Raw genomic sequence first — 13,503 nt, forward strand, 5'->3', positions numbered from 1 at the left:
AGTGCTCTCAAGAATGTAAGTAGTATATCAACAAGCAGCAACAGGAGGGAGGTGATAATGGTGGAAGAAGGGAACAGCTAAGATTGAATCAGTTCTGCTCCCCTGCCCCCAGTGCCGTGAGAAACAAGATGTTGCTTTTACCATAAAAAGTGGCAAAATGAATAATATCAGAAGTATGCAATGATATGTTCTCAGGATGAAGAGAGCACCTAGAGGACAAGCTCTATGGATGTTAGATGACTATTCTTCGTAAGACCTCTTTCAGCTGCGTAGATTCCTTCAGATTTCAGTGAACTTAGTTGAAATCTATATAGCATATTCTGCACTTTAAATACTGGAAGGAGAGCTTCATAGAAAGTATTTGTCAATGTTTTTTCCGTAAGCTATAATAGACAAATTTATATTGTTCATTGTATGTTTGTAGAAGCAGAGAATACAAATTATTAGAAGAGCATTGGAAGTTTAGTTAAGCTGCTATTGAAGTGTCATTCCTACAGGTCATTGTTCTACAACTGGAGTCTAGTTAGTAATTCAGTTGATGCACAAACCAGAGAGAAATTAGTCTCACATTCCCATAGCTGTGTTGGCCCTAAAGTGCTTGGGAAAATGAGCCTTTTTTCCCTGGTTTCTGCATCAACAGAGTTTCTAACTTGGTTCCACGTGCAAAACAATTTTCAAGAAATTGTCAAGGAGTGACACATCAATAGCAGCTTTAAGTTTGGATATGGGAAACCAAGTGAAAAATAATGGTATAATGGAGGCATGGTCTGGGACTTATGTCTGGAAGGAGTTTGGGGTTCTCCCACAGACCTCCAGTGTGACTGCAGGTTGTTCTAGCAATCTTACCCTTCCAGATTTAAAAATAATCTGAAAAGGTGGCTGCTTATTCACCTCTTCTCCTGACTGTGTCCATGGGTGACTAATTTGTGGCTCTTGAACAGCTCAGTTGTTGTCCCTATGTTGGTTGGGACTTTATTGTGAGTGATGATGGACTGTGTTGTTCAGAGGGTGGCTTGATAGTCTGCATCTGTATGTGTGGGTTGTAGGGTTTTCTTTGTTGGACATCCTGGCATTTTCTGTGTTTCCAACAGCTATATTCCGCTGTGGGACATGGTGATGTGATATCTCATGGTGCTGAGTGGGTCAGCTATACCATGTTTTTACAAGGTTTTGGGGAATGTCTTATCTCTAATGCTTAGGTACAATGATGCAAGCCCTGACTCAGGCATTTCTGTGCATTCCACAAATAAAACCAAATTTTATTCTGAGAAATACAGAGGTTCTAATTATATGTAGTTACTTTTCTGCTTTTAATAACATAAAGTTAGTGCTATCAGATTCAAGGTATATTAAGTATCTGCTGCTTATCTTAAAAGTGTCTCTTGAGGATCTGGAGCTTCCCCTCTAGCCAACTCAAATTCAAGCCTGTATTCTAGAAGTAAATACCATGCGGTTTGTCTGTATGCTGTTTAGCTGCCAACCGTTCCAACTGCTTGTGCACATGCAGTCACAAATTCCTACTTATCTCCAGGCTATACTTGGCCATAATCAGTATGAAAATTTCAGGACATCAAATCTCTTCCTTGGCTTGCTGATGAAGTGCTTTGTATGTTGTCACAAAACAGAGGCTGATTTATCTTACAGATAAGTTGTTTCTAATGAAATTGTTACAAAAATATAAAGCAGCATTGTTTTTGTAAAAATACAGTTCTATTCCTGGTCAGTGAAGAAGTCTCTTAAGTTAGCATCTCCGCTATTGGGAAGCTGTTTTACATACTGTACAAATGGTTACCTCACCTAAGTGTCCTGGGGGCAACACCGAATTTCTAATGTGCAAGTTCAATTGTGTCAATTTCATTACTGGTTGAATTATTAAGATACTGTCTTTCCATTTCTGTATGAAAGGCTTGGGAAGTAAAAACATCAGACTGTGTATGGACTACATATCTGACATGGCAAGAAAAGCTCAGTCTACCTTAGAAATTTGGCTAGAATGTAGGACACTGTTTATTAAAATGGGGATGAAAGAAGGTCAGGGATGATTCTCTTAATAGCAGAACCATGAGCAATGTAGAGCAGGGGTTAGTTAAGTTAAGGCTTCAGCATTTGGTAGAAAAGCCAGAATGATGGAAGAATTGTCTTGTTGTTTACGTGCTTTTATCACCTTTCAACTTTACCCGAATTGGCTCTATTATTCCCTTTATTTATCTGTTAAGAATCTTAGCTTTTTCCTTTTTTCTGTTAAATTATTGCTGTATTTCTAGCTTATTATGACATCTTTCCTGACTTTCATCTTTAGTGTGATCATAGATTTTGGGGATGATTTCTTTGTGCTTGAATGAGCATTTTTTTGGTAGACCTGAATAAACATGTTCAGGAAAATTTTTAGAGTTTAGGGAAAAGCCAAACGAAACTAACTTCACAAACATTTGTAGTGTTCCCCCCCTTTTTACAATTATTTTTCTCCTTCATTGTTCTCAGAGATGCCATAGTTTATTTCATTTATTTTGAAAGGAGGGATTATGTAAGTGTAGAAATGTTTTCTTCCATGGAGTTCAGTTAGGCATGGGTCTGGAGACCTTGGAGGTCTTGCTCAAGAGGAAAACTCGGAAGAGGCAGTTTCCACTGACTCTGCTATGGATCACTGGAACTTCAGTTTCTCTGATGAATTCTAAACTAAGCTAGAGGCAATTGAAGCACTAAATTGTTGTTGTATAGTGCCACGCAGCCAGTAGAACCTAAGAAGATTGTGCAGTAGTAATTAGTAGCATGATTCTAAGGGAAAATTGTTATACTACAGGGTTTAGTGTACTCTCTACATGCTTCATTTGACAGAATATAATAACAGTAGACCAAGAGCTATAAGGTACTCCCATGTTTCTTGTTCTGTAGTGGTGAAAATAATCCTATAGACCATCTAGGAGAAAGAATGAAAGGAAAACAGTAATTTCTAGGAGAAGGGAAGAGAAGTGGGAGAACTGAGAATCTTACCTCAGATACTGTACATGTGTTGGATTTACTGTTCCCATGCTGTTTGTAGGGCAGAATCTCCTCAACAATAACAACCAATAATGACTGCCCAATAAGCTGTAACTGCAGAATTCATCACATTCACAATTCATTCACACTGCTGATCTGTTACACAATAATTCCTCCTTTTAGGAAAGAAGGAAAACAGGCTATGTAGCCTGTAGTGCAGATATGACAGAGTAAGGGTCCTTTCGAGGCAGATGTATAGCTGTGTAGACACACACACACGTTTTGTGTATTTCCATTTGTTGCTTATATGGATGAAGAGCACAGTGACTTTTGCTTTTTTTGTTGATGTGCTGGTGTTTTGTTCAAAGTTGTCAGTGTGCATCCTTGGAATGGATTACTCAGGTGCGTTTATAAGAAAACACAATAAGCTATAGAAATAACAAGATACCTGAAAAAACCCCCCACAGGATTTCTTAAAAAAAGATTCAACTCTCTTCATGGACCTGAGAAGCAGAAAAAGCAAAATAATAGCTATGTGCTGAGAAGACCATGTTTGAGTCACCTACCACAAAACCTTGAAGTTATTACCTATATATAAGTCAGCTTTAAAGCATATTCTTCCTCTTGTTTGTTTTTTCTGCATCATATAATGGCAGAAGTTCAAAATAATGATTTCAGTACCAGTCTACCTTTAATTCTGCTTTATCTTGGCTTGGTTTAAAGTGATGTTCCTTTATAGTACAATATATGCGGATTTACAATATGAATGCTGGAAGTGCCAGACTCCTGACATTTGAATCAGAGTCTTTGATAGCTGATTAAAAAAGATAAATAGTTAGAACCCATTCATCCCATATTCCTTATGTGAATGTCAATGAGAAGATAAATATAAATGTTGCAAAATCCTAAATGAGTCCTAGTAAATATCTTCTTCTCAAAAATTTGTATTATTCTGAATTCTGTAAATGGCTTGTTTTAAATGAAGTCTGACAAGAGTAGTTTTATGGAGAGTTTGAGTGGTAGTGTTACTGCCTCAGTATTTATTCTTTTTAGACAATTTCGTAGATATTCCAGGAAAAAAAGGCAAGAAGAAAACAATGTTACTGCAAGGGTGACATATTTAATAATACCAGCTAGATGACATATATGATAGTACTAGCTTTATGGTTTATCAGCTAGTATTCCTACATCAAAACCGTCAAATCTCTATCTGATAGAATTTCAAAATACTTTATCAAATGGTCTTTGTTAAAGGCTTAAGAATGTGGGCAGTATACTTTATTTCTTGCAGTCACTGTTAGGAGAATATGTGCCCTCTGTGTTTAATTTCTCTAGAGTCATGTATCCTGTTTGGGATTCAAATCCTTGCTTGTTAATTTAAAGTCCTTGTAAGGTACCTATGAAAAGTGTCTGTGGAGTGTTTTATCTTCCGGGTAAACTAAATAATCTGTGCTGCTTCTTGCTTGCCCGTAATATGTATGTTTAATGGCTACGTATTCTCTGTTTTAGGTGGCAGACTGTGTAAGAATAGTTCTTACTCTGTTGGTGCTTGAATCTCATTATCTGTATGCTGCACAATCACCATTCTATAGCTCTCTTCAGATTTAAATAATACACTATTAAGACAAATCTATTTCATTTTCTAGCAGCTAACAGTACAAATGAAACTAGGTATCAGCAAGTGAGAGCTAAATAATAACAGAGAAGCATCTAGACACACTTACAGGATGTCTTTTTTCTTTTAAATCTGTCTTTCTATTTTCAACATGAAATAATGTGACAGGATATGTGTGCTAAAGTTACTCATTCCATGTGTTGATAAGGCTTCATGAATTACCCATTTACTTTGGTAGTTTTGTGTCAATATGCAGCTTTTCTTACCCTGATGTAGTATTTTCCTAATGTAAACCACAGAGTATTTTTACTAGTTTCTACTCAGGTACCCCGATAGTTACAAGGCAAAGAGACTCAAAACAGCTAATGTGAGATTTGAAGGCTCTTTCTTTTTTTGTTCCTTAAATGCAGCAAATGATTAAACCTTAGCATTAGATCCAGTAATTTTTATGAAATTCTTCCTGTCAGTATAATATTTAATAATTCATGTAATCCTGCTTCTCTGTAGAAGCTACATGGTATTAAACAGCTTAAATCTTAATATATTCAAAATATGTTTTTGAATAATTTGATGCTTTATAGAATGGAAAAAAAGTAAATATTTTAACTGCAAATTAGAATACTGGAGAGATATTATCAGCTAGCAAAACTAGTTTTAATTGTCTTGGTATTTCATGATTTTTGTTGGACCGGAAGTTTGAGAAAGGAGGTATGACTAGTTCTGATACTGTTATGCTACACCGCCCTATAAGACTCATGTACCTAGTTTTTCAGAATATGGCGAGGAGGAACAATAACTTAAAAGTAAAGGCATTGCCTCTTGTAGTTAACCCACAGAAATCACCCACAATGCTAATAGTTAATCTCAATACTTCTATTTATTCCACAGATGAAAGAGTACATGTTTTTTGGTGGCTAAATCAGTGATCCCAAGTCAGGGGAGATGTAGTATTGCTCAAGCAGAACAGCAATAAGATGGCTTCCACGAAGCTCTGTTTCATAGGACAGTAGAATATAAAACTTAATTAGCAGTAGCCTCAGCGATTTGTAGAACTAAGATTTATTGATAATAAACAGTGTTAAAGCAGGTCTCCCAGCAGTAGCCAGGTATTCTTCTGCTACCCACTTAACTTCTTCAGTGGTGCTTTAGGCCATGCACCTTGCTTGACTACTCTTCTCACATAACCCTGCCTAACATTTCCTTAGCAGCTGGGTCAGCTATGGTACATCCATAACTGTCCCTGACCCTTTTCTTAGAATTTTTGACTTCTATTTAAGTATGACTTCTAGTAAACATTTTATTCTTCTGCCTTCTAGCTCCATGGATGCCCAGACTCCAAATACTCCAGTACTTATGTATTACAACTTTTAGCTAACTACCCATCAATATAGTTAATTTTTGAAGTTAATGGTGTTAATATACTACAACTCATAACTGTGGCTTTCCTACCTGATAATACAATGCAGCGAAAGCAACAGAAGCAAGTTATTGTCATGTTGTATTATTTATGCTACTCTACCACATAGATTGCAATTTTTAATAGAATCATTTAGCACTAGAATTGTAACATCTGTTTTCCATTTCAAGGATCAGCACTTCATGTTTTCAAACGCCTGGCATCAGCCCCATTCTATGGTATACGTAGTCCTAAATCCCTATTAAGTCCACCACTGAATATTTCATCCAGATTGTCCCTTGCTTCTCTCAAGGGTTTTTATTTAAATTAATTTTGGCATACAGTTGGCTGTAATTCTTGAACAGTGTCTTTCATGCTAACTTGTAACTTAAAAGAGTTTCTTGAACCACTTTGCAAAAATAGTTGAGCAGTACAGAAGATGTATAGATACTGCAAGTCAACAGTAACTCTTCTGAGAAACAATACTTTACAAGAAAATGTTTTAAGGGACAGATGTGTTCTAGACCTCCTCATATTGATAGCCAAGGAACAGCTTGCAGTAGTCCTGTCCAAAATCCTTTTAGTGGGCAGAATGCATTTACCTTTGTCTTCTCATTCATCTCATATTCACAATTCTAATATTTCTACATTCATAGTAGGAATGCTTTGTGTGATGTGGCTCGAAAAGTGACATCTGCTTTTGGATTCCTTAAATGTGTATTACATGATGAAAAACAACTGTGAATTCTTCATTGACCGAGGCCGCCTTTCACCATTGTGAGAGTGTACTGGGCTGTTAAGTTGGTTGTTAATGTATTTGGCACATCTCAACCTTCCACAGTTGTACAGGGAGACTATCTGAGATTTCAGACCTATCTGCTTACCTATCAAACCTTCTGATCTTTCTATCTGTTGACATCGTTAAGACTTAGTCATATTCCCACAGCAAATACTGGAAGGAACACTCACAGTGGATTGCAGTTTGTGTCACTTCCTTCCTTAACATCGTATTTTCTTGCTGATGTATCATAGTGTACTAGGCAATGTGATAGGGGATTTATGTTTGCGGTGTATACATGTGCTTAAATGTAACTGTCAGTTGCTGGTTTCAGATTATTAGGTCCTTGTCTCCAATAAATCATTCTTTGTATCTTTCTCAGTAATTTCTGTGAAAGAGCATTTAAACATTACAGGCACTTTTTGTGACACAGGCTCCTTTTATCCTATATGGGAAGAATTACAAATAGTACAGCCAAAGGTGGACAGCTGTTTTGTATGTCAGTCAACATTTGAATAAGAATGACATGTGAGTTTAAAACAGGTTTGATACTTATTTCCTACAAAGGAATCCCATTTGTACTGATTGGTTGTGTTTCTTCTGTGAAAAGTAGTTCTGTTCAGACTGACCCACAGTAGTTCTGTGTTATGGTCTCAATGAATAAAACACACTTTTCTCTATTTTCTTTTATTTGCTAAGAGGAAGAAAATTGTATTAACCTGTGTGGGACTCAGTGCTGATGGAGAACACCATTAAATATTTATGCTAGCAATTCGTACTGTATAACACCTCATACTTGAAAGGATTCCCTCCATAAAACAACTTGCTGGCAGTGGAAATTTCCTGAAAGTCACTGTATAACATAGGCTGATGCTAAGTACCACTATCTTTCCATCCAAAAAAAACATATGGTGGAGAAAGTGTAAATAGTCTCAGCAAAATATCCTTCAAGGAGGGCTAGTACAGAGATTAATCAGTCATTGGCCACAGCTGTCTTAAATTTAGATCGCTCACATTTTTCAGATTGTTTTAGCAGGTCTGAAATCATATTGTATGATTTGGTATAATGACACTTTTGTAATTCCTATGTTAAGCAAATGCATTACTTTGTTAGTAATAAAATGCATTTTGAGGCAAAACACAAAAATTGAACTCCTACATGATTTTAAGATTTCTGCCAAGCAATGCAAGGGCAAGATGTTAAACCAAGCGTTTGTATTTGAATCCAAAATCTCTTTGAAATCATGAAACAATCTACTCACACTAGATTTGATAGGAATGGGACAGTTTTTTGTAGTTATCAGGTTATCCCACCACGAAACACAGAGTGCTCGGGAATCTTCTTCATTCTCTTGCTTTATGACTACAAACAGGTATCATTGTCAAGCTCCGTATGATCCTGGCGGTTTCTTGGATAGTCATAAAAAAGATTTTGGGTGTTAAATATTTTTATTGGAACTAAGCAGACTCTGGCTTGCAGTTCAGAACATTTTTCGCAGCAAGGGCCAAGTGTTACTGTTGGGAATAGGAAAGAAATACAGTTATGCCAAGGCTCAAGATACTCCTGATGTTTTAAGTTGGTGGTATCAAAAAATTCTTTTTCTTCTCCCTCTTACTTAGATGATTGCTTCCAGGAAAGACCAGAAAACAATAATTAACCATTTTTTCATCAAGAATTTTGCAAGAATTTGCAAGTATTTTTGACAATTTGCAATAATATAACAATACTCTCTCATTTATTTTGAACATTTTCCATCAAATTACTATCTTTCATAAACTGTGTGATAGGCTTCTGTTCTACTGGCTCATGTAATATTTCATTCTTACCTGAATGAGAATGAGAAGTTCTATGTTGCATGTGCCAGTTAATCATATAGGTAGATGATAAGTGTTCATCATAAATGTTATTTAAAGTCTGTAAACACAAACCAGCAAGATCAATGAACAGAAATGTTTCTGTAAAAGAGGAGGTAGTCTCTACAGCATGTGCACTTTTAAAGTGCAGTAAGTTGGAAAGATTTTTTTTCTGGTTTGTGTCAAATCTATCATTTTTTTTCTGCCCTTTAATTTACATTATTTTAAATTATTTTTTTTTTTTTTTAAAACTACCCTGTCCACGTGGGTGTTACTGAGTGGGTTGAAGATTTTCTACTCAGTGAAGAGGAAGATCACTTCTATAACTGTCTAGACACAGTATAAAGACTTCTTAGAAACCTATTTTGGTGAGAATAAGGTCCATGCTCAATTTTACTGGAGATTAAGAAGACACTTCATATATAAAGCAGTTCTGCTTTTGTAAAAAGCCCATTTAGAATCATAACAAAATCATAGCTCTTCACATATTTTCTGACGAGCAGCTACAGGAACTATGTTGTTAAGAGATTCTTTCAGCTGAGGAGGGTGTAATCAGCAATGATCAATGCATTAGTGTTCTTTAGTGTGTTCTTGTATTTTTGGTAACAGGCTGTAAGAACCTGTCGGCTAACCTGAAATCCCTAAGCCTGTGAACCCTCTGTTTTTTATTGCTAGGTAAGAAATTGCTGAAATGCTAATTCACAAAATCTTTTCAGGATTGAATGGTCTCTGACAGTCATACTGTCCTTGGTTGTTATGTCCAAAGTCTGTGTTGTAATATCATGGAAAAAGAAATCTTATTTTATTTTGCAGAGCATTGGCTGTGATGACTATCTGGGTTCAGACAAGGTGATTGACAAGTGTGGAATATGTGGAGGGGACAACACTGCTTGCAAGGTTGTGTCTGGAGTTTTCAAACACACGCTAACAAATCTTGGCTATCACAAGATAGTGGAAATTCCTGAAGGAGCTACTAAAATCAACATTACTGAGATGTCAAAGAGCAACAACTATTTGGGTAAGTTGCATCTCAGTGAATAAAGCATTCTTTGTGGGCTAGTGCAACCGGGTGGAGGTTATGCCAGCAAAGGCCTTCTAAGCAGTGTGAAATAGATGTCAAGAGAAGAGCGGGGGCGGGGGGGGGTCTAACTGGCAGTTTATAATTCTCGCTTGGTCTCGCATGACAAACGCCATAGACCTGTTACCATCTATTTCCCTGTCCACCTGACTTGGCTTTGGTGTTTCCTTTTAGTTGGTTCCACTGTGGTGATTGCACTTCCCACATTGTTAATGTTCTCTGAGCGGTCAAGAATCCAGCCAAAGGGCATGCTCGTTTATGTAAGGTGTATTGAGGCTCCTTGAGAAGAGAGCATCTGCTGGTCTAAAAATGTCAGTCCTTTTAAAGTGAAAGTATATCAAAATTGTATTGAGATAATGTGATATTGAGGTGGTCTTCACAGAATGCAATTTGTACAATTGTTTATTCTGAAGCAGGTCCTTAATTCAAAACCATAGAGGCTCCTGGAGTATTTACATTAACATCATAGGATCTTGTGGTATATTTCCAGGTATGTCTAGTGTGCTGCAAATTAGAGATTATGTGGAATTTCTGCAGATCTATGTCTGTCTTGTGTGCATTTGTGCACGGTGCCATTCCCTGTGGTAACCTCTCATGTTCCCAGGTTACAAAGCCCTTAGTTTACCTGCATTTGTGCTTCTGTTTTGGAGCCAATTCTGCTGAATGGACTGGAGAGAGAAGGGGGTCGGTTAAGATTTGTAAAACCTGCCCCTCGCCCTTTAATTCCTCTTCACCTGTCAGTCCATCCTTAGATCTGTCTTAAAAATTACCAGAGCAAATAATAAAAATGGAGCTACACGAGGCCTTTCTTGTTAGCTTGGTGTAATTATTACTAGATCTAGCTAGGTGTACTGGAAGTTTCAAATCCCAGTACTCTTGTTTGACAGCTGCTTTATCTCACTTCTGGCTGGTAAGCATCTCAGCTACTGCTCAATACAAGAAAGGAAAGTGCTCATTATTGAATGGCTTCTCTCCTCTTTTCTGCTTTCTTCTCCTTAATCACTGCTGGAGCTGTAACTAGTTCTACAGAAACATTTCTCTGTAGGTGGGAGTTTATTATGGGGAACAGTCTGAACTGTGATGGAACTCCATAATTTTATGAAAAAAAGCGACTCTTCAAAAGTGAATAAATAATATAAGCTACCCACAGTCCAAGAAAACCAAATGTTTTGGACCTCTTGTAGGGTGATCTTACCAGTTTTGATGTGTCCTGATTTCATCCAAATGTTTTTTTGATACATTATGTACACCTATATACACTAGCATTCATTTTTTCATGTGAACAGTTTGTATAGTGTCAGTCAACACTAACTTGTTTGATGACAAAATAAAACAATAATTCTATCTAAAGAGCTTCCATAGATGCCTGTACGTTTGGTGGAAAGTGGGTGAGAATGCAGCTTACTTGGCAGGACAGTGAAAGTAGCCATGTTACTAATATATAAAATCACAGAGTTGAATGTAATGTTTCTGTCAGATTTACATGCCAGCATCTGAAAACAGCTGGCAGAAAAATTTCCTTAACTATCTTAAACTGTCGTGAGCCACTTGAACATTTTTGGAATGGGCAGGACAGAAAGAGTAACATTTTTTGCTTAAAAATAACCAGGCTGTTGGCATGCATGGGAAAGTGGCAAAGTTTTTCTTTCCCATGCTACTCCTTATCTCCTTATCCCCTGAGCTCTTGGTTTATGCTATCTTTTTATTACTATTTCTTTTTTTTATGCATTTCATATGTTTCATTTTAAAGCTGCTGGTATGGATTTAGTCTGCTAAATTTGCCAGCTCCCTCCCCTGTTAGGAATTCTTGAGGCTGTAATTCCAGCTAGAAGGACTCCAGCCTCTCTGCTTACACCATTACATGATAAACTTGGTTTACTGAGGCAGGTGAGTTGCACCAGGACAGGATAGAACATGTTGTAGCATCAGAAAACTGAAAATAGAGAAAGGTTTATCAATTAATTTATTGGACAAGTGAAATGGTAATTGGGAGGTTCATTTTTGGCATATTGGTGGTCACAAATCTCTCACTGATAAAACAGCATTCAAAATTTAGACTTGCCCATTTTTATAGTGCACATGTAGAGCTGAGAAGCTTGAAAACTCAGATCTGGTATTTACTGGTTTCTCTATATTTATGGTAATAAGCAGAAGTCTTGAACTTTAAAAATAATTAAAAAGAATCTTAAACTCATCCTTATGCTGCAGCAGCAACAAGAAAAACAACCCAGCAGTCATTCCTTGAAGCATGTAGCTGAGTGCTTTGCAAAACTGAAGTTTCAGGTCCCTGTTCTGTCATAGTCCAGCTGTAGCCATCAGAGCTGCTTGTAAGCAACATTCTTCTCTTTGCAAGGAGTGTAGGCTAGTTGCTTTTGGTTTTCCTTTCACTTTGCACATTCTATGGTTTCTTCAATGCAAAATCATAAGTCAGCTCAAGGTCACTAAAATTTTTTTAGATGACAGCAGATGTTTCTGGGAATCTGAGTTATCCTGCTTATCTCTGTTCAGGTGACTGTCTTGAGTTCCAAGTGATTTCATTAAACAATTTTTACAAAGATCCACACCTTTTTACTGCTTTGTTAAAAGTACTAAGGAAATAAGCAATCAGGGAAGTGTGTTTTCACAAGGAGGTTTTTCTGTAAAATCAGGAGGTGCTGGAAAAAGCAGCCAAGAATGTGAAGTTTCTTACCCAGAGAGCTTCAAGCTCAGCTAACAGTCATCCAAACATTTGAAAGCTTCTCCATATTGCTTCTGTAGACTTTCTTGTAGAAATCTATTGCTCATTGTTGCCAAACCTGTGGCCTTCATAAAAAGCATAGTTCTAATGATGATGCTGATTATGATGGTAGCTTATTAAGGTTTACTAAGTTTAAGTATTGTGGTTTTGTTTTTTGCACACAAGTTAGAGTGATTACAGAATAAAATTGATAAGTTCTTGCTACTTAAAAACAATAAACTTTTGTTAAAAGAAAAAACATGACTGGTATGTGAAGCTTTTAGTGTTTCTGGAACATGCCATGGTAGTCAGAATATTCAGATTAAAGGAGATAGGCTAGTTCAATGGTTGTTCAACTGGTTGTTCATGTAACTTTATAATTAACTTTTCACAAAAACTACAAAATCATAGTTTTCTTGTGCATCTAGTGATCTATACTATTTTATTTCTGTATAGCTTAAAAACTTTCAACAACATTGTTGCTGGTTTTTTTCTGCTTGTGTTTTCTTTTTTTTTGGGGTGTTGTCCTGTTTTTGAATGAATTAATTTCATAGAGCACAAACATAATCTTTTCTTCTCCCTCGCCCCCATGTGCTAAAAATCCTTTAGTTTTTCCATTTCTTGAAGATTTTACTGTAGGAAGAGTGTTGATCTGATAAAGGAAAACACTTTAACAGTCAAATTGAGAATGGCCTGTGACATTAACTGGTGTTTCTTAGTAGGCCAAAATGAACTATGTCTAATAGAGCCATAAGGCAGATCAAAAATTCCCCAGGAAACATTTGTATTTTCAGTTGTGCGCGTGTGCGTGTGTGTGTGTGTTCGGAAAGAAAGGAGTCTAGTTTTGGACTGCTAAATAGTAGCTATTAATAACTATTAATAATGTATTAATCAGTCTGTATATTTACACTAATATTTTTTTACAGTTAGAAGCAAAAGCTACGTATCACAATTTAGATTTAGACTCTATAAAGTATAAACAAGGCTATAGGCTGTACAGTCCTGAGCTATGTACAGAATGGCTTGTTTCTCAAAGTAGTTTTCAGCGATATTTTATTTCTTATGTGTTAGCCCTTTCGGCACACAG

General features: G+C 36.6%; 1 protein-coding gene across 2 annotated transcripts in view; it reads left to right on the forward strand.

Annotated features, from left to right (window-relative positions):
* The window catches only part of THSD4 (thrombospondin type 1 domain containing 4), a 300,503-nt gene that overhangs the window by 213,851 nt on the left and 73,149 nt on the right, over positions 1-13,503 (forward strand). For both annotated transcript variants that reach the window (XM_059823896.1, XM_059823897.1), the window contains one exon: positions 9,436-9,640. In XM_059823896.1, the coding sequence (XP_059679879.1) occupies positions 9,436-9,640 (205 nt within the window). The remainder of the gene's footprint in view (positions 1-9,435; positions 9,641-13,503) is intronic.

This window comes from Gavia stellata, chromosome 13 (assembly GCF_030936135.1).
Source record: "Gavia stellata isolate bGavSte3 chromosome 13, bGavSte3.hap2, whole genome shotgun sequence".
In the NCBI taxonomy this organism is placed as follows: Eukaryota; Metazoa; Chordata; class Aves; order Gaviiformes; family Gaviidae; genus Gavia; species Gavia stellata.